The sequence below is a fragment of the Gopherus evgoodei genome, chromosome 11 (genome assembly GCF_007399415.2).
Source record: "Gopherus evgoodei ecotype Sinaloan lineage chromosome 11, rGopEvg1_v1.p, whole genome shotgun sequence".
Taxonomy (NCBI): Eukaryota; Metazoa; Chordata; order Testudines; family Testudinidae; genus Gopherus; species Gopherus evgoodei.
This window is the reverse complement of record NC_044332.1, coordinates 47,882,451-47,906,183: the sequence shown is the minus strand read 5'-3', so window position 1 is coordinate 47,906,183 and position 23,733 is coordinate 47,882,451. Positions and strand designations below refer to the sequence as shown.

The 23,733-nt window shown below is 40.5% G+C and overlaps 1 protein-coding gene across 4 annotated transcripts in view; it reads right to left on the bottom strand.

Annotated features, from left to right (window-relative positions):
- RBMS1 (RNA binding motif single stranded interacting protein 1) overlaps positions 1-23,733 on the bottom strand; it is a 204,140-nt gene that overhangs the window by 8,436 nt on the left and 171,971 nt on the right. For 3 of the 4 annotated variants that reach the window (XM_030579894.1, XM_030579897.1, XM_030579896.1), the window contains exons 7-10: positions 11,113-11,228; positions 9,421-9,470; positions 9,224-9,317; positions 5,568-5,618 (exon numbers count right to left, since the gene is read on the bottom strand). In XM_030579894.1, the coding sequence (XP_030435754.1) occupies positions 5,568-5,618; positions 9,224-9,317; positions 9,421-9,470; positions 11,113-11,228 (311 nt within the window). The remainder of the gene's footprint in view (positions 1-5,567; positions 5,619-9,223; positions 9,318-9,420; positions 9,471-11,112; positions 11,229-23,733) is intronic. The other variant, XM_030579895.1, reaches the window with a different exon arrangement.

The window sequence follows — 23,733 nt, the reverse complement described above, 5'->3', positions numbered from 1 at the left end:
TAATTTAGATGGAGGGATACAGGTGGGGTTTATTTTCATCCTAAGATGTTCCTGTAAAATTAGGTTTCTAAATATATTGTGTTATATATGCAGGTGTGTGACTGAAAAGTGGTTTAGGCTGAAAATTAATAGAAATAATTATAGCACACTGAAAGTCAGTGTTTTTGAATGAATAATTTATCCCTTTTACAGCAGGTCTTATATTTTTTATAAAGTACTGAGTGTAGCTAGAAAAACAACCATGTGACCAGTGTCGATGAAATGAGTCACAGGCACAAACACTGCAAGAATTTCCTGTTCTGCAGACTGCAAGCGTCTCTGCAAAGCAAATGAATGAGAGAGAGAGAGAGAGAGAGCACAAGTTTCCACACAGGCCGAAGATCAAAACTGAGAAGTCAGGAATCTAGATCTTTTATTTCAGCGAGATAATAGCTAGAATTGCATACCTGTAAATGGAATAGCCCTAATAGCATGATAACCTATTAATTTACATTTCTCACAGCATAATTTATAGGCTTTCATCCTTGCTTATTTCAAAACTCTACATTGATAAAAGGTGTAAATAAAATCAGTTGTCTCCATAAATGACAAACCTGGAAAAAATATGCATCAGTTGGGCATGCTGAAATGATATAAGTGTTCAACACAATCTTTTTTGCTTGCACAAACAGAAAACACTTTGCCAAAAAGATTTACATTTTCCAGCCTGCATAAAGAGGTTAATTAAAGTCAAGGCAATTTCCTTCCTAGATTTGAAAATGTGCTTGTTTGTCAGCCATGGCACTGCATATATTAAAGCACAAGTCAGTGTATATAATGTCAGTACCAATAAACTCAGTCATTTTGATGTGGAACGGTACTGATGAAGGGGGAAATATGATGGGATATATATATATATAAAAAATACATGACTGTGTGATATAAAAATATCATAGCCATGAGCAGAGGTGACCTGCATAACTCATGAGTGGGGAAGTCATGGGCAACTAAATGAGTGTCCATAAATCTACGTATATCATACCATATATTTTGCTTCTGTAAAACAGCTGGCCTTAATTATTTTAGATCTGCTCTCGAGCATTATTAAAATTGGTTCTGCAATTTATCACATGGATATTACCACCACGTGGGCTATGTCACAAAGTGTTCAGTCTCAGCATGTACTTATCCCTTGGGAAATTGTACTAGGGATACATGTAATTGTCCTCATCAACCTGCCTTCCTGAACACATAGACCATGTCCCTTTTCCTTCCTATCTTTCACTTTCAAAGTGATCAAAAAATGTGAGAATGACTCTACAGCCCAGTGGTTAGGGCCCTCACTTGAGGGGTTCAAGTTCTCTCATCTCATCATTTGGGAGTGGAGAGGAATTGAACCAGACTCTCCCACATCTCAGGTGAGTTTCCTAACCGCTAGGTTGAAGGTTATAAGGAAGGCCACTGCCACCTCCTCCTCCTGGCTGTTTTGTATGGGAATAAACAGGCTCTGAGTATGTCTACTGGATTAGCTCCCACAGGCAAAACAGGCAGGGACATGACTATCTCCAGCTGGACTGAAGATCATGTGGGGACTTAGGCATACAATGCATCTCGGCACATGCCTGAGGAAGCAGTGAACATGCCCAGAGACAGAAACTTAGGCACCTAAGGGAATTCTGCAGCAAATATTTAGGTGATGAATGAGCGTAGGTACCTAGTGTTCGGTGGCAGCTGAGCAGGGATTTTGTGGATTGCAGTGGTGCTTAAATACTGGATTTAGGCACTTAAGTCCCTTAGTGAACCTGGGCCACAGTTATTGAGGACCAGGCAAAGGGGAGAGCTGAGACCTGGCACAGGAAGGCTGGAGTAGTTAAAATGTGAAGTAGCAGAAGTCATGACTGAGCCCCAATTCCAACTGATCACCTCCTCCTCCCTCGTTCTTAGCATACAGTGTCCCATGGCGGAATCACCAAAGTCCACGAAAAAATATGGAAAGGAGAGTTACTTACCTTGTACAGAAATTGTAATTCTTTTAGATGTTTTGTCCCTATGATGCTCCCACTTCAGGATGTGTGCACAACTGTGCAGTCTTGATTGGAGATTTTGTCAGCCGTACCCATGGGTTCACACCTCCTCCTACACAACCTTGTGCTCCAGTGCGAGGATGTATAGGGGAGAGAAGACCTGCCACTGCTCCAGTCCTTCTGAACCCCAAAGCTCAAGAATAACTCCAGAACATAGAGAAGGAGGGCAGGTAATGCATCAGCTCTGGAAGCATGCACAAGAGCACCATGCTGGGAAAAGGCACGCACTGATGATCAAGTGGCAGCTCTGCAAATGTCTGAGACATGTCCCTTCTTCAGTAAGGCTACAGAAGTAGACTGCACTCCGGTGGAATGAGCTATCGCTCCAGGAGTGGAATGCAACCCTGAGACTCAGTAATCCTGAAGTCCATTTAGACAGTCTCTGGGTGGAGATCGGGTGCCCTTTCGTTCTTTCCGTGGAACATAAACGTCCAGGAGAAGCCCTGAAGGGCTTAGTCCTATCAAAGTTAAAAGCAAAAGCTCTTATGTCCAGTGTACAGAGACTAGCTCCTTCTCTTGAAGGCTAAGGCTTGAGGTAAACCATTGGTAGATTAATCAGGACATTCATGTGGAACTCTGAAGATACCTTAAGTAGGAAATGGGGGTAAGGAAAATGATGTCCCTTTGTCACAATAAAACACCATGTCTGGTGGGTCAGCCATAAGGGCTCCCAGCTCTTCTACTATCCTGGCTGAGGAGATGGCTATAAGGAATGAGATCTTGAGAGATAGATGAAGGAGGCAACAGTTCCCCAGAGGTTCAAATGGGCTTTTCTTAGCATGTTAAGAACTAAACTGAGGTCCCCTGGAGGAGCTGGTTTCTTGACAGTAGGAAAAAGATTAAACAAGGCTTTTAATGAATTTTGCAGTGATTGGGTGAACAAAGACTGAAAACTCTTCAAAAGGGGTGTGGGTAGGTGGGTGTGTGTGAGAGAGAGAGAGAAGATTCTTCTAGCTGCCATTACAGCCTGAGCTCAGCTATAATCCTGTAGTTTTCAAATTTACCAGGTAAATTAAGAATGTTGGAAAGGCGAGACTTGAGAGGCAGTGCCAGATCAGAAAGTGTTTCTATATCTGGGTTTCCTATTACTGAGTAGTGTACTGTCTGGATCTCTGGAGGGCTGTCCTGGTTTATGTTCCAGAGAGTCATCTAATACTCATTCTTTGAAATGACTTAACAAGAGGCTGGGGTGTAGTGTAGTGTAGTGATTCACTGACAGCGGAAGGCAGAGAGATGGTTCCGGAACAGTCAAGGGAGCTCTGGGAACCATATTTACCTTGTCTATGATTGTGTGAAGAGGATAGCCACTGATTTCTCCCATTTCAGCTTATTCAGGAGATTGAAGAGTAATGGCATCAGGGATAAGCACAGAGGAATACATTAGGCCGACAGATACTAAGAGCACCTCCCAGTGAATTGCGACAATGTCCTTCCCTTGACCAGAACCATTGGCACTCATCAGCTAGTGACAGTAGAGTGTTGTTGATGGTAAGGCAATTTTGCCCTGCAGTGAGGCCTGGAGAATGTCCAGCAAGGAATGTTGAGATTTTGCATCTCCTCTAGTGGGATTTGTAAGGTCTCTGTAGTCCTTTTCACAAGTTCCTGGAAGGCCTTGAGATTATCTGTGCCTGAGTAGAATGGGAAGCGGGGGCATAACAGTCTCCTCTGGTGAGGAGGAGGATTTGTGGGAAGGAGGTGTCTCCTCTTCTGAACCTGGCTGCTGCTCCTCTGGAGGCTCCTCCTGTGAACTACGACCTGGTGTCAGTTGTTGCTGTTCTTGAGGAGTCCTCTTCTGAGGGTACCCTGTAAAAATGCTCACCGTAGGGGGCCCACTGTGGTGGGATGTAAAGAAAAGAGGTAGGACCCAAAGGTTGTTTCTGCCGGATGCATATGCTACTGGGACTCTCTTCCTTGGGATGCACTCCAAGGGAGAGACTTTAATGAAAAGGGTGAGAAATCTTAAACTAACAACTCAAAGTCAGATGATGTACTGGGGGAAAGTGGTGTTTGTACAGGTTGCCAGTGAGGAACCCGTGACTGCATCTGTACTGGCTGTTAAGAATTCAGATGGAACCATCAGTTCTGGAGCTATGAATTGGTACCAGTGGAAAGTCTCTCTCAGTACCCTTCCTGTGGGTAGCCAGAGACCACATCAATGCCAGAGGTCAAGTCCCCTTGTGGATACCTGGAGATCACACAGATACCAGAGGTCAAGTTGTCATGGAAGGGTAAGTAGACTCTGGAAGGTAAACTGGTGCTGGAGGGAAATCCCTGCCGGTACCTCTGAAAGGAGAGAATTCAGTTTCTTCCAGGTACTGGGAAGTTTGGATAGTGTTCCTTGGAAGGCTGCAGGCTGGGAGGTACCAGAGACAATATCAAGGAACAGTCCATGCATTCTCTACCATTAGCTGAGGAAGACAGTACCAAGGAGTCGAACACCTTGATGTTTGAGGAGTCCTTATACTTCAGAGGCACTGAGTCCAGTACCATCTCTGATGCCCCTTGAAGTTGCTTGCTAGATGCTTATCCGTATTCAGCAAAGTCTTTTGAGCCAGTGCTGGGGTCTCAGTACTAGAGGGAGTAGAAGCCTCAGCAGTACCCACACTGGGACATGAGGACTCATTAATCCCAGTTTGAGGGGGTGACTTTCCACTCCTCTTGGTTTCTTGTTCTGGAGAAAGGGGTCTCTTTCTTTTTTGGTGTTTTGGAAGAATCTGAAGGGCCTCCACGGTCTTTGCTACTGGAGCAGAAACAGTTACCAGGGAGCTCTGAGGATCTGAAGCTGATGTACAGTGGGTGGGAAACTGACTCAGACCCCACAAGTCTCAGAGAACTTTCCATAAGAGGAAGTTTTAGTTTATCCTCCCTCTGTTTATTTTTTTAGATTTTCTGAATCCAGTGCAGATCTCACACCTGGAGGGGATTTGGAGTCTCCCCAAGGCAGCAGAGGCAGCCAGAGTGCCCGTCGCTACAGGGCAAAGATATGTGGCAAGTCAGACAGGTTTGAAGCCTAGTATCTTGGCATAACCCGCTAGGAAAGTCTGCAGAAGAAAGCCAAGTTGGAATATAGACCCACACCAGGCAAAAAAGGGAGGGGGAATCCCGCAAAGCACAAACTGTACTAAACAAATGAAAAACTAAGAGAAAAAAGTTAGCAAGCTGTGCAGCTAGCTAAGTGGGCACTGCAACACTCCATCTCGAGCTGCAGGTGGCTGAGAAGGAACTGATATGGTAATGGGCCTGGTCTTCCCTATATACCATCACACCAGATCATGAAGAATGTGTAGGATGCAGGCATGGACCCACAGGCACTGCTGGCTAAATATCCGCTCAAGAATGTACAGGTGCATGCACATCCTGAACTGAAGCACTGGTGGGGACAATTACTTGAAGAAGAATGGATCTATTTCACACAGTTTGAGATCTTCAGAAAGCTGTAAAATGTTTTACATCTACACAAACACAAAAAGAGTAACAGTGGGAGAAGGAAGAATAAGAACTTACAGGGTGCTGCATTATATATGGTTGAGGTTGCATCCAAGAAGGACTCTGAACCTAGAACAAAAATAAGATTTAATTTTCATATTATTTTTTTTGGATGCACCCATTTTAAATATCGTGATTATTTTATCAATCATAACATAAAAAGCCTTCACTTGTTCATCTGCTTACCTAACCCAGCCTCTGTCTGATGTAGACTAGGAAACACGGATTCCTATTAAAACTCCTATTTACAATCCTCAGCTCTGTTGGAAGGAGTAAAGCTACAGCCTAACGGGAAGGCAAGATATGGACATAACATATCATGTGCAACTCTCAAAGCAGTACGTTTTATTTATTTGCAGTGCAGGCCTTAGAAACTCTATGGAATACTCTGTAAAGGTCCCAGTGGAAAGAGAAGTTTGGCTTCCACTCATGTTGAAGTGTGAAATGCCATGTGTCCTTGGAAATCCCAATGGGAAGAGTAACCAGAAAGTCTCAGAAAGCACGAGATTGTTTGCTCTGAGTTTATGCTCACGTGGCATTGGAATGAAAGGACTGGCTAGTCTGATAGTAGTTTCTACTCAGTTTGCAATGGATAAAATACCAGTAATTCTGCTTCAACTTGTCACAGGGACAAGAATAAGGATTAGCAAAGTTGGGTTTCTCCTGATAGGCCAAAAGAGTACAGTATTCTCAAAGACCAGGAAGAGGGAGTGGGGTTCTAATAAGCACTCTCTCCTCAATGCCAAGCAGCTCTTTGATTTTCAGGGGAAGTGAGATTGACTTTGTCTGAGACTTTCTGACTTGAGGCAGGATAACTTTAAAAGATTCTTATAACTACACTGATAAGCTAGTCTGCTTCTCCTAGTTGAAAGAGGTTGGTTTAAAGAACTATCTAGTACTTCTGCTTCTACAAAAGACTTCTTTGTGAGAGAAGTCAAGGCAGGCTAGAAACATGGAGCTGTCACATCTCCATCTCCTACCAAGAAAGTATGCAGAGGATGAGGAAGGTTTCCGATCTTTTCTGTGCACCTAAAATAGGCTAATTAGTGCTGCTGGAGACTTAAGGGCTACAAGGTGCCTAACTGCCTCACATGGAGTCCTGTGAGGAGCAAAGGCAGTTAGACCTTGTCGTGAATTGAGGTGACTTTCTGCAAGATCAATATTTCCTGCCCTTCTTTTCTCAATTATTTTTTGTTGAGTCACATTGAATGACTCTCTTCCTTTCCAATCATTAAAGAGAGAAGCCTCCCTTTGCAGCTCACTTTGTAGAAGGCAGATCGAGGACCAGGGAATTCAGGAACCCAGAGTCTTTAATGCCAAAACTGTTGGTGCAATTTGACTGGTGCTTTGACTGATCTCTTCACCTGACTCATGACTTTCATCTGGGTGTATCAGAGGTGCAGAAAGAGTATGAACAAACACTAGCCAAACGTTATGAAATCTGATGTCCTTCAGTAAAACTAATTCTAAGAACAGGTTTTGCTGCACATCAAGGAAAAAGTCTCATTTTCATGATGCATTCTGGTTGTGTGAGTGATAGGATGCTGTATGTTCAGCAAGCATGGATCTGTAATTAAGATGTGACTAATACACATATTATGAAACTCTTTTGGCCAGAAAAAAAATCACTTCCTTCTACACAGAATTATTCTTTCATTTTAATTTCTAATTAAAAAGATGCAACCATTTCAGATAGTACAGTGTGAACAGTGTTTAAACTGTTCCATTCTCTAGAATCTGAGCCTTGTGCCATATGTTGAAAAACACTGCTAGTAACAGATATTTGGAAATATGCAATACCATATGCTGCAGATTTGAATGGGAAATAGCCTAGAAAACCTACATTTTATTCACAGGTAACTTCTTAGTTTTTCCATATCAAATTTCAGTTTTCACATGCAACAAAAGGAAAGAATCGGAGACACTCCCTGAAGGACAGTGAGAGCCTAACAAGGATTCGCTTTGTTTTTAACAAGGAATAAAAAACTAAAATCACTGGAATTTTGCAGGGTAGGGGGGGTGGAATGGTGGAAGCTAATAATAATTCTAAAGATTTACTGACTATCAAAGCAATACCATAATGTCCTCTCCAGGATGACCAATTTTCAATAGGTAGTGGAAGCACAGATTAATAGGCCCATTCTCCTTCGCTTTCCTCACCTGGGGCTGCTGAACCATATGGAAGTTTCTACAAGGGGACAATGTAAGCCTTAAGTGTGACCAGAGGGACATGCAGCTCTTGTGCTGACTCTCTATATGGGGTTGTATTTCACCTGTTCTGCTCAAAAATGGTACAGTTTGGCCCTTAAACTCAGTTTTATGCTAGGAAATGGGAGGTAAATTGCTAAATTTAACAAAAGCAAAATCTGCAGCATTTCATACGTTAGGATTTTTTACTCCCTTGGTTTAATCTTTGATCAAATCTTTGCTTTTGGATGTCTTTCCTATATGAAGTAAATACCTACAACAATAGCTAAATTAGAGAGACATGGTGGGCGAGGTCATCTCCTTTATTGCACCAACTTCTGGTGAAAGAGAGAAGCTTTCAAGTTTACGCAAAGCTCTTCTTCAGACCTGAGGAAGTGAAGCTCTGCGTAAGCTTGAAAGCTTGTCTCTTTCACCAACAGAAGTTGGTGCAATAAAAGATAATACCTTACCCAACATGTCTCTTGAATATCCTGGGCCCAACACAGCTACAATAGCACTGCAAACAGCAATAGCTAAATGTCTCTTTAAGCTGTGGTGTGGCAAGTCAGCCTTTGCCAGATGCTACTGAACTGCAGCAGTAAATCCGGACTCTCAATAAATGGAAACACAGAAGATCAGAGTGGTGTTTAAAAATGAGCATTCCTGAAAGCTTTATACCAAATGTGATACTGCTTTGTATGCATCATTTATCAGCATATTAAATTTTTTGTAAGCTTATTATAATGGGAAGCAGAATTACTCATGCCAGTTGCCTATGTTTCAGTGCCCACTCGAGTCAAAGTCTTCAGTCTGCTTTGGACTGGGCTCCGAGATTCCAAAGTGTGCACTGAGTACTCTTTGCTCTACAATCCTTATTCCACCAAAATAACTCCTGGTTTAAAAGGCCCTGTTAGGCCACAGAATGCTTTGCTCATATGTGGAAATATTTGTACTTGACCTCATGGCTGTCCATGATTTTCTCCCAGACATCTGAACTCTTCTTCAATCTTCGTCCCCTAGAGTATACTGAGTGTCTAATCTCTTCTCAGGACTCCTTACGCCTACAGGAAGCCCCTGCAGCATGGGCAAATCTTCAAGCAAAAGTCGGCCAACCAAAGCAAAGAGGGTTTAAATAATGGTATTCTCTTACAAATACACCACAGACAAAAAAAGGATTCAGCAAACTGCCACGGAGGACAATAGAGAACTATATATGAAATCTACAAGTGGCCAACAAATACCTTAGCTGTAACCACAAGCAACAGCCTTTACTTTGCAAGATTCCTTACATCTAATTACATTGCAGTGCTACATAAAATAAGAAGCACTTCAAAACAAGCACCCTGTTAGTCACTCATGTGGCATCTGTGCTAATCCTGTATGGAATTTAATAGCCATTTTAGTTTAGCATCTTTGTAGATGTGGCAACCAGTAAATAAGCATCAGTCCCTATAAATCAATTCTGCGACTGAGTTCTAAGTACAAACCTGGTACGTAGAAACTGGAGAAGCAATATATGGCGTAATAGATGTTTGAGTGATCATCCTGTTTGTTGCAATACTGTATGGTGAAGGATAAAATCTACAAAGTACAAAAAAATAAATTAAATCCTAGCAATGTAATAACTCTATGAATCTTTCATAATGCAGAAAATTATTTTGTTTAGTGTCACCACTTGACGTACCCATTTTGTAAAGCAGCTGTAGTTGGATCGTAAGTAAGTGTCATTCCAGCCTTTAAGGAAAAACATAAAATAAATAAATATATAAAGATGGAAGAATTAACAAAATTCTATTTTGGAAATTGTTTACATAAATCCTTTTTTAAATATATTATTCTTTAGTAAAAAATTGATCAGTGATATTTTATTTTCCTATGCTGAGGGAAAGGTTAACAGTGGGCGAAAGTAATTACATAGTAAAAGGAGTCACTGAACTATAATGTTGGCTCAGAATACAGAGTTTCAGTACGAAGAGAGAAATGCAATATCTGAAAAACTAGGGTGTGTGTGTGTTTTGCCTGTGGTGCATTAATTGTAAAAATGAACGTAGAGAACTGTTCTTCAGAAGATAGATGTGAACATTTTCATAGCCTCAAATGTTTAGTCTTACTAAAGACAGTAAAAGCATATGGAAGAATTACCTTGGATATTAAAATTTAAGAAAGACTATGGTATCAGTGTGATTGGGAAAAAACAGTATGTTGCCCTGCATCTGCGTATTTCTCTCATATGTTGTAAAATAGGTACAGCACCGTATTTCAATCCTCACTGACTTACAACATTCACACGACTTAACCCATTTCAATGCTGTATGAACAAAATGTTTAGCTATATATGACTGAAGTTATGTTTTTTGGCAGTTTTACACTGGATGTATATATTGTGGGTAAAATCCTGTTCCCCTGCAAACTTCAACTGAGTTCAAGAGGATCAGGATTTCATCTTTTGCATTTACATAGGGACACAGGACTGGAATGGGCCTCCTGGGTCACCTAGCTCAGTCCCCTACTATCACAGTCAACCCTGTCATATAAATCTCATTCATAAATTTATCAAACACCATCATATAACCAGTTAAGATTGTTTGTCCCCACTAGTCTGATTGGGAGGCTGTTCCAGAACTTCCCTCCTCTACGGGTTCGAAATCTTCTAATTTCCAGCCTAAAAATTATTCATGTCCAGCGTGTATCCATCTGATCTTGTGCCAACACTATCCTCTAGCTTAAATAGTTCTTCCCTGGTATTTACTCCCTCAGCTATTTATAGAGAGCAGTCATATTCCCTCTCAGCCTTCCCTGTGTTAGGCTAAACAAGCGAAGCTCTCTTAGTCTCCTCTTGCAAGGACACATCGATTACCAGAACTGTACAAAGTATTCCAGATGAGATCTTACCAGTGCAATGGCATTAATAATTCCCAATCTTTACTGGAAATACCTTTCCTGATATATCCTAGAATTGCATTTGCTGTTTTCATGGTCACATTACACTGGTTGGTCACAGTCTTCTTGTCATGGCCAATATGTCAGGTCTTTTTCATCCCCTGTTATTTCCAAATGATGAGCCCCAAATTTATTAGAAATTCGTATTAGTCCCTAAATTAATGATCCTGCACAACTAAATTTCATCCATTTCTATTACTCTAGTCCTCAAGACCATCCAATTCGAATCCTCCTTTGCATTGATGATCAACATTTTTTTTTTACAAGAAAAATAAAGATGAATTTAAATATTTTATAAAAAGTAGCAAACTGGCATGAGAGAGGTGCTGGCACACATTTAATATGCCAAAAGCCAAGCCAAGAAGTCTTTATGCTTATCATTTTTGTAAGTATTCATTATCACACACCCACACTAAAGCTTAAAGGGAGGACTTACAAGTCTCACCTCGCCTTCTCTATGCCACGCTCTCCCGTTCTGTATATATTTGTTCTGATTCTGTCTCTTTTTCTGTCCTCCATCTGCAAATTTGCACAATAAAGGTTCTGCAGGAGCTAAAGGAATAAAGAAATACTTTGAATTAGGCATTTTTGTATATAATTTATTAGGCAGTCCAAATATTGTATACATTTATAAGTAAAACACATTAAATTTTATTTACTTTAAAAATATTTAATGTTAAAATTACAGCATTAACACAGACCCTTGACAGAGTATCAACTAGTGGACAGACTGAACATGAGAATACCTACTCCACAATACATTGTACGATCAATAGTTGACAATCAAGTCACATGCAACTAAAGTATACAAATCTTGAGGGATATGGGGACCAATCCATTTTCTTCTAACCATATACACCCAAAATTGTTTAAATTACTTTTCTGGTTTTATTTTGTTTAGTAGTTTAACGTGTTATAAAGGGGCAGTTGCATTGTAAACTCTAGTCAGTTTCTAAAAGCCAATAGGGTCTACATGAGCACTGTGGTGTGCAGTACGGAATTAGTTGGGGGATAGGTGCTTAACTATCTATGGAGGGTAAATAGCTAAAATGATCACATACAGAAACCATCAAATGCCTAAAGCAAACTAAATGAAAAAATAAGCAATATTTTCTCTAATCTCTTTCAGTTATACTCATCATGTATTACTTCTAACAACAGGTTAAGTGAGATATAAAATGAAAAATTTAAATTGACTTGTCCCTTTAAGATAGAGATATAACAAGACGGTAACATTGGGTACGGCTATGGACTACAGTTTCTTCTTAGCTCCTCTAGTTAAATTATTATATTTAAATTTAAAATGCTGACATAGTAAGACTGTTAGCAAGACACACGACCATGATGTGTCCTACCAAGTATCCCATGTGTGTCCTATTGTTCTGTGAACTAATGAAGACTGTGGATCTAGTTCTGAGCTGTGCCTTTCAGAAGGTGCAGTCCAGGAAGACCATGGGTTGGGGCGTGGGGCTTTATATCATTTTGGGCTTCCTGCATTCTGGGTCAGGTTCCCATTGTCAGTTACAGCAGCCCTTTGACACTTCAGTAGCTTCCCACAGGTGCATACATTCTGCTCAGCTAGGCCAGAATAGCCAGAGCTCAGCTACTCTGGCACAAAATCTCTCTTTCTTAACACTGCTTCTGCCCACCATGTCATGCCACAACATTGAAGGTTTGATGTGGAAGCAGTGTAAGCTGTTAATCCAATCTTATGCCACTTTGCACTGGCAGATTCCCAGCTGCTTTCCCCTTTTCACCTCTGCAGCACAGAGGGGACAGAGCCCAGAATGGAAACCTGAAATTCTTGACTATTTTCCTTTTACCCCACTCTTCGGTCAGCCTCAGAAAAAGGGATCACCTACAGCTTGATGGTGTTTTCTCTTTTCTAGTCTTTACATAGCAGACTAACCATGATCACTTCTATTTCTTATCTCAAAATGTAAGCAGCCATAAAGAGAAAAAATATAGGTGCAGAAGTTCGCATCTTACTCTTTCCCTATTATTACCCTAAATTATCACCCTTCTGAGCACCTTTCACTGATGCCGTCTTTTCCCATCCCACCCCACCCACAGGTTGGAAGTATTATTGTGACTTGGCTCTTCACAAATCACTGCCAATAATTCCTACTACATGAGCTGTCTAAGCTGTTTCATGATATTCCTTTATCCTTTCTCTAATAGGTAACACCCCAGTGAGAGATCTAAAAATGTGTAGGTTTCCAAATGTGAAGTAGACATATAGGATTAGGAGACAAGAATCAAAATGGTAGCACACCTGTAACAAAATAAACAAAAGATCTTTCAATATAGATATAATTAGTGCCCACATGCTATTCGTACTGTCTAAAGGTGCTACAGCTGATTGCTTCTTTCATCTTTTGTATGACTTGTTTCTGAACCTTCGAACAGTGGGGACTGGATAACTCAGAGGATTAATAACAAGGCAAAGACTTTCACCTCTAAGCCATCAATTTAAGTCTGCCTCAGGCTGGGTGGTCAAATCATTATCTGGGGCTGGCCTATATGAAATCAATTATTGATACTATTTCTGGTTCTACTGAGAAAATACTCACATCATACCTGCATTCTTCTTGGCAGTCTTTCCATGAAAGATGCATGGACTTAGAGGCAGAAACACTCTCACAGGTGGTCCCTTGTGGTCAAGGTTGAATATGAGGCATGTCAGTGAGGAAGCCTGCACTGCTACTGCCTACATTGTATATATTCAGTAGACAAATATAAATATTCAGTGTCTGGGTCTAGAAATCTGGCACTTTCCATGAAAAAACACTTAAAAATAAATCTTAAGGGGAAATTACTTAATATTGCATAGTGATAAATTAAGATCAGGACAATTTAAGCTGACAATATGGAAAAAAAATCCTTTGAGACGTCTAAGACCATAGAGTAGTCCCACAAGGGAAGTGGTGGAAGCCCCAAATGGAAAGGACAAATACTGAAAACATACTATAGGGAGCAACGCTACACTGGCAAGGAAATGGACTCTAAAGCCAAGAGCCATTTCCATCTTTGATGTCTACTGTTGTTAGAAGGGGATTTTTTATTTCTTATCCTTGTATATTTTTTGGGGGAAAAGTATCTTATGAAGGTACTGAAGGGCATGTACTAGAAAGGCCAGATTTCTATACTCCTGCTCATGTTGAATAGCATCTTACTCCACAAATTGTCCCATTGAAGTCCATAGGACTACTCTGAATCAGGCACTACTCATAGTGAGTAAAGATATTGGATTCTGGCCCTAAATATTTTTAACTCCTTGATTTCAGCATTTTGATGTATCCATTGTAATGCGTGTAAGCTTATGATTTAACACAGGGAAAAATTTATGGCACAGAAGGAGCCAGTGATCCTATATATGTCTGTTTTTTTATAGGTTACTTTAAATTGTGTCTAATGATACAGGAAGGAGATGTATTTTCTAAAAATATACTGTAAATTTTGATGCGATGAAGAGAAATTGGCTTGAGTTATACAAAGGTGTTAAAAAATTCCCTCTATATACTTATAGACTCATAGACTTTAGGGTCAGAAGGGACCAATATGATCATCTAGTCTGACCTCCTGCACAAAGCTGGCCACAGAACCCTACCCATCCACTTCTATAACAAACCCCTAACCTATGTCCGAGTTATTGAAGTCTTCAAACTGTGGTTTGAAGACCTCAAGCTGCAGAGAATCCAACAGCAAGTGACCCATGCCCCATGCTGCAGAGGAAGGCGAAAAACCTCCAGGGCCTCTGCCAATCTGCCCTGGAGGAAAATTCCTTCCCGACCCCAAATATGGTGATCAGCTAAACCCTGAGCATGTGGGCAAGACTCACCAGCCAGCACTCAGGAAAGAATTCTCTGCAGTAACTCAGATCCCATCACAGACCACTGGGCACACTTATCTGCTGATAATCAAAGATCAATTGCCAAAATTAAGCTATCCCATCATACCATCCCTTCCATAAACTTATCAAGCTTAGTCTTAAAGCCAGATATGTCTTTTGCCCCCACTACTCCCCTTGGAAGGCTGTTCCAGAACTTCACTCCTCTAATGGTTAGAAACCTTTGTCTAATTTCAAGTCTAAACTTCCTAGTGTCCAGTTTATACCCATTTGTTCTTGTGTCTACATTGGTACTAAGCTTAAATAATTCCTCTCCCTCCCTAATATTAATCCCTCTGATATATTTATAAAGAGCAAGCATGCCCCCCTCAGCCTTTTTTTGGCTAGGCTAAACAAGCCACGCTCTTTGAGTCTCCTTTCATAAGGCAGGTTTTCCATTCCTCGGATCATCCTAGTAGGCCGTCTCTGAACCTGTTCCAGTTTGAATTCATCCTTCTTAAAACATGGGAGACCAGAACTGCACACACAGTATTCCAGGTGAGGTCTCACCAGTGCCTTATATAACGGTACTAACACCTCCTTATCTTTGCTGGAAATACCTCACCTGATGCATCCTAAAACTGCATTAGCTTTTTTAATGGCTGTATCACATTGGCGGCTCATAGTCATCCTGTGATCAACCAATACTCCAAGGTCCTTCTCCTCCTCTGTTGCTTCCAACTGATGCGTCCCCAATCTATATCTAAAATTCTTATTATTAATCCCAAAGTGCATGACCTTGCACTTTTCACTATTAAATTTCATCCTATTACTATTACTCCAGTTTACAAGGACAGTTTACTTCTAACCACATAGGTATATATTATTATAGCGTTCACAGGTAGTGAACACTTAAAGCTGCATTATTCTTTCTTTATAAACCTCTACAGTGAGATACGCAAAACTTTCACAAAGGCGTTCCTTTGGAAGTTATGTTTTCCACCTGTGTTCTTATACCAAAGGAGTGATTTACTTTGTATTGTCAAAACAAAATTTGATCAAACATTTGAAAAAAGAAAGCACAAAACTTTCTGCGTAGCTCCCCTGGTAAATATAAGAAGAAAAAAAGTCAAACAAACAATGCATAAATGATTGAAAAATTACTTTTATGCATTGGACTCTCAATATCCAAATAGCCATGGCAAAAAAACAACAAAAACAAAAGCCCAGCAACCCACATCCACCTGCAACTTGCCTGAAGATTGTGCCCCACATTTGGACACAGACCTGGCCATGGTGATCCATGTGTTTTTGCTTTCCAGGCTTGATTATTGCTACTCATATCCAGAAATGAAGCTATATGCCTTGCAAGTTCCAACTGGTATAAAGTGCAGTCGCCCATATGGTTAACTCCACAAACTGCTGTGAGCAAACTGCACAGTGCTCTGTTTTTTGCATCGACTCTCCAGTCTAATTGGACTGACACATTCCAATTCAAGTTCTCTGTCCAGACCCCACAAGCACCACCTGTTTGAGCTTAACTATTAGCTCCCACTCTGCAACCATGACTTCCCACACCAGCTACATTCATCAGAACAATGAACCAGTCAGCCACCAGGGAGGCTCCTGAGTACAGGACACAACCTGCAGAGAATCTGATCCTACACTATGGGACTCACTCCTGAAACATGTAAGAATGACAGGCCTCGCTGCATTCAGATATTTAAAATAAAATAATAATAATAATAATAATAATAATAATAATAAAAATAAAAATGAAAAAATATATAATTTCTGCAGCAGAGTTCCATCAGTAAATTCCACAAATACATAACAAATAAATTTCCACAAATACACATTTCACTTGAACGTACAGACATATAAAAACCAACGACCTGCTAGTCAAGCTATTTTTCCATCAGGCTGGGAAGAAAGACAGATATATAGTTATTTCTATTTTTCAATAGTTGGAAAGTGCTCAGGTATCTAACATGATGGGGACCATTTAATTACCTAGATAGACATGAGACAGATTTGTTGTATAGAAACTGTCATTATATTGTTGAAAGAGAGTGGGATTTTCAAAAACACCTCAGTAGGTTAGAAACAAGTCTCATGACTTCCAACTGAATTTGTGCTCTTAAGTCACTAAGGCGCTTTTGAAAATCCCATCCTATATAATTACTGGTAGTTGTAATAAACTACTATAGTGATGTCCTTTGTGCTATTAGACTGAGGTGTTCTTCATCTGTTGCATGCACTTTTCCTCAACTAAACTGGTCGAGTGATTAGTGCTTCACAGCCGGAAGTACAAAACACCTGCACCTCCTATGGAGTCTTTTTTCATCTTACTACAAATTTCTTCTCCCCCTTCTCCCTTTAAAAGTAGAAGAATATTGTAATGTTACTCAGGCAATTCAAATGCTACGTTTCCTATAAGGATGTAAATTCTTCTGTTGCATACACAGGACATGTATGTACAATAGCAGTCTGTGTTGCTTGTTAAATGTATACCTTCATATACTCTGACCTGAACTGTTAAATATTTACAGTGGCAAAGTTACTGTTACTGTAGCACACTAAATTTTCAAATGCCTTTACTTCTGAATGCTAATTTTCTCAACATTACAGTTGCATTCACTTTTGCATTTAAAATACAGAAAACTCAACAAGGTGGTTTTAAAATTCTACTTCTTTAAACAGTTTGCTTAAATGCTGCATATTTTAGTATTTTTTCATAGCATATTGCCAAGTAACAAAGCATATGGTACCAATGAATTCTGACATTAAAACATCACTACAATGATGCAGCAAGACTATACAGCTAGACACTTTTGCCAAAAACTGGATTTTAAAAACAAACAAAAAACCCTAAATCATGTCTGTCTAGTGCAGGCCCAAAATCATATCATCAGTAGCTTTACATTTTTTTTTTTGAGAGAGAAACTGAATAGACTCCATTGTCATCAAATTAATCCTCGTTTTGTTGAATATAAAGTTCACGGGCCAAAGGTCATCTCCCTGATCCTTCTAATAGTGCCACAGTAGCACATTTTGAGTTGTCACAATTAACTTCTCTCTCTCTTCAATTACTGTTCCTTAATTAAACAGCAGGCACAAGATGAGAGAATTAAGAAAAAAATAAAACTATCCTAAATTTAACTCTAGACTTAACAGGTGAAATCCTGACCCCACTGACTTCAGATGGGACAAGGTTTTACACAATAACTCCAAGGCCTATAGTAACTGTGGATCTTTCAAAGGTGCTGTCCACATGTATTCCACTTCTGGTACGAATGCGCTCCACGTGCACAAGATCAGAATTTTTTTGAATAGTATTGTCCATTGGAGCTGCATCTGCACCCTGCAGCTGAGGGCACAGAGTGGGTCAGCCTCTTCCTCTGAGGCTTGGATAATCTTTGCTAGCTGCAGTAGTATGAAGGAGGTTGTCTCTGTTCATTAGTTCTGAGACCTACATTGTTTTCTCCTGGGGACTAGGATGTACACTCCCAGAGAGCACATGGTGACCCATGAGTCCTTTAATATGTCCAGGGCTCTGTTAGGAAAAAGAGATCGCAGCCTTCAAAGTATTGGTCCTTGATGGTCATTTGGACCTCTTTCAGTATTCCAGAGGATTGTCACCAGGAGGCCCGGTACATTGTGACTGCAGTCACCATACCATGAGCTACAGTATCCACAGCATTAATGGCCTGTAATGAGGTCCAGGCAACCAGTTACCTCTCTAACACCAGCGACTTGAGCGCCTTTCTGTGTTCCAGAAGAAGCGACAGTTGATCCCAGTTCAGGAAGGTATATGTAGCCCTGAGTGCTTGGTAATTTGATATGGGTATCTGTAAACTGGCTGGGGAGTATGTCTTATACCCAAAGAGTTCCAGCTTTTTGGGGTCCTTGTCCTGAGATATTGCCTTAGGTGGTCCCTGCTGTTTAGATTTCTTTTGGAGTCAGCCACTTCTAAGGACAGGAAGATGATGCTTTTAGAGTGTCATCATTAATGGAAATAACTACCTCGTAGAAGGGACAGGATGTGAATGCTGGAGACTTCAATGCCTTCATGTCCAGGATGGTTCAGTGCCAGGGCACCTCCCGGACTTGGAGACTTCTTTCTTTGTCAAACAGCTTAAAAAGTGTGTAAATCTAATTGCACTAACTATATACTACCTAAAGAGAAAACAACTGCACAGTGTGCAGAGATGGGGGCATTAGAGTGTTCTGTCTCAAAGCCTCAGGGGTAAGAAGGAATTGAAGGGCAAATGGAGGTGCCCTGATGTTTATGCCCTTGGCTATGCATTCCAGGGGGCATGCAAAGTGCTGGTGCAGTCCCAATGGATATAACTTAAATAATATTTTTACTTCAAGGTCCCAGAAACACAGACAAGGTTTACTATTCAAAAAGATTCCAATCCCTCATTCATGGTGCGCACACTCACCGGAAGTGGAATACACGTGGACACTCCCTAGAAAAACTATTTCACAGCCATGCAGTTCACCTCTTGCCACATAATTATGCTTCAGAATCTAAGCTTTCATTTAAAATGATAAAATGGTTGCGAAGAATGCCTTTGAAACTCAACCAACTGCAAATTGATGTTGTGGTGTCTGCCCAATAGCTCAGAGATGTTAACTGCCTATTATTCTCCATGGAGTATTAACTTTTGAAACCTAATGATGATAATTTACATTTTAGCATTTAACTATTTCAGCTTATCGTTTTAGCAGGAACATCCAGGTAATGTGCACATCCATCATCAATTCCAAATTGCATTCCACACCTTCCCAGGTGCCAAACCTTATCTGTCCCCACCACTCAGCTGCCAAAATTTCCAGGCTCCCTCTGACAATTTCAGTTACATGTTTTCTACATATTTGTTTTTAAAAATCAGTAGAACTTTGAAAACTAAAGACTATGAGTCTGTTTAAAATTAAATATTACACAGGATACTATACTATTATACTGATTGACTGTCAGTTTCATTAAGTCAAGAAAAAAAATCCTCAATTTAAAATGTATTTGTGGCAAGTGAAGACATTTCCAGAATGCTGCACTTTTTTGTCTCAGAATTTAGATCAAGACTGTAAGAGCGTGCACAGGCACTTGCCTGTATCTAACTCTCTAACAGAACCTCAAAGTTATGAACTGAACGGTCAACCATAGGACCTCACTTGGAGCCAGAAGTATGCAAGCAGGCAGCAGCAAAGACTAAAAGAAAAAAAAAAAGGGAGGGGGGCACATACAGTACAGTACTGTGTTAAACAAACTACTAAAAAAGTAACGGGTAAGTTTAAAAAAAGATTTCACAAGATAAGGAAACTGTTTCTGTGCTTGTTTCATTTAAATTAAGATGGTTACAAGCAGCATTTTTCTTCTGTAAAATAAAGCTTCAAAGCTGCGTTAAGTCAATTTCCAGCTGCAAAAACTTTTGAAAGAACCACCATAATGTTTTGTTCAGTTACAAATACTTTAGAGTTAAGAACAACCTCCATTCATAACTGTGAGGTTCTACTATATATTGATAGTCTATAGAGATCACTACTACAGATAGTACCAAATAACTTTATGAAAACAAATTGTTCTATAATGAACTAATAATAAAAACTAAGGGTGAGATTCTGATTCCCATACTCGCAGTGAACAGTACCTTACACCATGGATAGTCCCAATGACTTCAGTGGAACTACTCATGGAGAAAGGAGCAACTCTGTGTGAAGTATGATGAAAGCAACAGGCTTAACCTAGTGGGTACACAAGAAAATTAAATTTAATTTACAACATTAAAAACACACAGTGCTGATCTCTTCTGGCAGTTAAAAGAATTTTCCAACTCTGACTCCTAAATCTTTTGAGAAGGAAAAGACAGATAAGGACCACAATATGGATTTAGGGTCTTCTGAAAATTCTTTTCTACTTCTGTTTACCAATTTACCAAGGGCCAAATTCTTATATTGAGCAGTACCTTACTCTAAGAGTAGTCTCACTAATTTCATGAGATTACTCCTGGAGGAAGGCATTACATAGACTGAGAAAAGGTGGAAGAGTATGGCTCCAAATTAGGGCAACTAAAATAGCACCACCCCCCTGGCCTTTTTTGGTTTTTTTTAGTCAGATTGACTATGATAGCAGATAGTGAAACTTGTAAAAGTCAGCTGTGTGTGTTGTAGTTGTACAAGGTACTTGCAAAGCTCACTTCACTGGAGATCTGCAGTTGGTCAGTTCCATCTAAAAAATAGGTAGTACTGGTTGGCAGAAGTTGGAACACACCATAAATTATAGAAACTAATCCATGTAAACTCCCATTTTGCTAATTAATCAGAATATGAATTAAAATAGACTTCATATTTTTAAATAAAAAACTTAGACACCCTTTTTAAAATCTTAAAAAGTTACTTTAAACTCAATAGTCCAAAATCTGCCTTCAGTTCACTCATGCAACCCAATTCTTCCAGCCAAAGCATAACTATAAAACTTTAACTATAAAGGAGCTGCTCTAACTACTGACCATTATCAATATTTTGGGCTAAATTCTGTTAATTGACCACAATGGAGATACACAGGGGTCCATACCTCAATCTGCCAAAGCCCAAATATTTTACGTGATATGAAAGAAAAATCCAAAACTGAAAAAAAACAATACAAACATTTCTTCAGGGAAAGTCATTTCCTAAATGTAAATTCACTTCAGTGACACAATTCACTTCAGTGACATTCAGATTTCACAGCCTGAGAACCTTTAAACACTCCATTCTTCAGTAAAGACAATTACTTTTCTTAAAAAAGAAAAAAAATTAAATGCAAGTTATGTTAAGGTAATATTAAAACTAACTAATTGCACAGGTAAAGTTAAAAAGGCAGCATATGCAAAAGTTAAGGCTCTCCCAGTAATGTTACATGAGTCATGGCATATCTCATTTTATGGCATAAAGAGAGAGAAATATTCATCTAACATAGTTAACAAAATCCCAGGAAAAGAAACAATTGTTAAAAGAAATCATACTTTAGTGTTCGGCACGTTAAAAATGCTTCAAGAGATAGTAGGTACCACTGTGGATTTATAACATGGTTGACTGAACATTGATCTTTGAGCCTTATCTTTTTGCATGACTTAAACCCCAAACCAAAAAAACCCTTTGTAACCTTGACATAACATCAATATTGGGGTGAGGGAGGGAGTTTGCACTTAATATAAGATATAGGTATTTGGGTAAAGAACCAGCTTAATATTAATCTTGGTTAACTCTCAGGGTTGGGCACCTGTAACTGTTGATTGTTTAACAGTCTGTGTAAGGAAATAGTTCTATCCTGCACCTCCCTTAGAAGTTCCACTGTCAGGATACATACTTGAGCCGCATTCATTATGTTTTGCCTTTACAGGGAACTTTGCATTAAGGTTTCCTGATCCGTCTTCTCATGCTGCCTAGGAGGTCCAGCTCCTATAACTGTGTTTAAACCCTTCTTTCATTTAAATCCAATCTTTGTTATTTTAACTAAAAGAGATGTTCTTCCTCCTACACCTATTTCATTACAATCCCCCTCTCCATCTTGGTAATGGTGTTTAAATATTCAGCTCTGTTTGCTGATTTTAGACAAGTTTTTAGTACACAGTGTTTCAGTTTAAACATGCAGTTCTACTTCTGCAGTTTCGTTTTGTATGGCTCTAAACTTACTCCGTCCTCACTCCGCCAAAGGATAATAATCTACTTTGTACAACTCTACCCTCTTACTATCCATTTAGGAGCAAACTGTGCCTGACTCAGTAGGGTGTGAGCCTTCTCCATTGTCTTTGCATGGGCTGCTAAGGGCCAGGAAGCTGCCCCATGGCCTAGTCCCATTCTGTGTCAGACTGCAGTGCAGGGTGGGGAATCAGCTGTACCTCCTGCAGGACTACTGTAACTCCTCACTTAGCGTCGTCCCGAGTCGCTGATCAATTAGAGAACATGCTTGTGTAAAGTTGTGCAATGCTCCCTTATAACATTGTTTGGCAGCTGCCTGGTTTGTCCACTGATTGCAGAAAGAGCAGCCCTTTGGAGCTATCTGGTGGGGACTTAGAACCAGGGAGGACAAGCAGTCCCCCATCAGCTCTCCTAAGGCTACGTCTTCACTACCTGCCGTATTGGCGGGTAGCAATCGATTTCTCGGGGATCGATATATCGCGTCTCATCTAGACGCGATATATCGATCCCTGAACTCACTCCTGCCAACTCTGGAACTCCACCAACGCCAATGGCGGTAGCAGAGTCGACAGGGGGAGCCGCGGATGTCGATCCTGCGCAGTGAGGACGGTAGGTAATTCGATCTAAGATACTTCGACTTCAGCTACGTTATTCATATCTTAGATCGATCCCCTCCCCTAGTGTAGACCAGCCCCAAGTTTCCTGTGCAGCAGCTGCCCAGCAGGCTATCAATTGCCGGGCAGTTCAGCTGTCCCTCCCCCAGTTGCCATGGGCTGCTCCTGCCCTCTGCCTTGGAGCTGCTCCCAGGAGCCTCCTGCTTTCTGTTCAGGAGGAAGAGGTTGTGTGCCTCCCCCAGCTCCCGTACCTCATCTCCACAGAGTGGGGTGTGTGCGCGTGTGTGGAAGGAGGGACACTACAAGGCTCAAGAGGGAGGGAGCTTGTGAGCAGCAGCTGCTGTCTCAACTTGCTAATCTACTTAAAGAGACAGTGTACTGAGAGTGGGGTCAGTGTACTTAAAGGGACAACGCTTGTCCCTCCCTCTCTCTCTCTCTCTCTCTCTCCACACACACACACACACACACACACACACACACACACACACACACACACACACACACACACACACACACACACACACACACACACACAGTGTCTCTGCCTCTCCCTCTCTCACACACACACAAATGGTGTGTGTGTGTGTCTGTCTCTCTCTGTCATGCTATCACTTCCTTCCATTCATGCTGCCTTGTAGAGAATGTGAGGCTACATTAACAACCATATGTCAACTCTTGAGAGTTCAGCCAAGTGCTAGTTCATCATTCAGCAGTAAGTCATTCCCTGGGAAATATCCTACCCTCTTGCACTCTCTGACTCCACCACCTCAGAAAGCTTCACAATCATCATTGCTGCGTACAGTATTAAATTGTTTAAAACTTATACTGTGTGTGTATACATACACACACACATACAGTCTTTAGTCTGTCAAAAACTTTTCCCCTGGAACCTAACTCCTCATTTACATTAATTCTTACAGAGAAATTG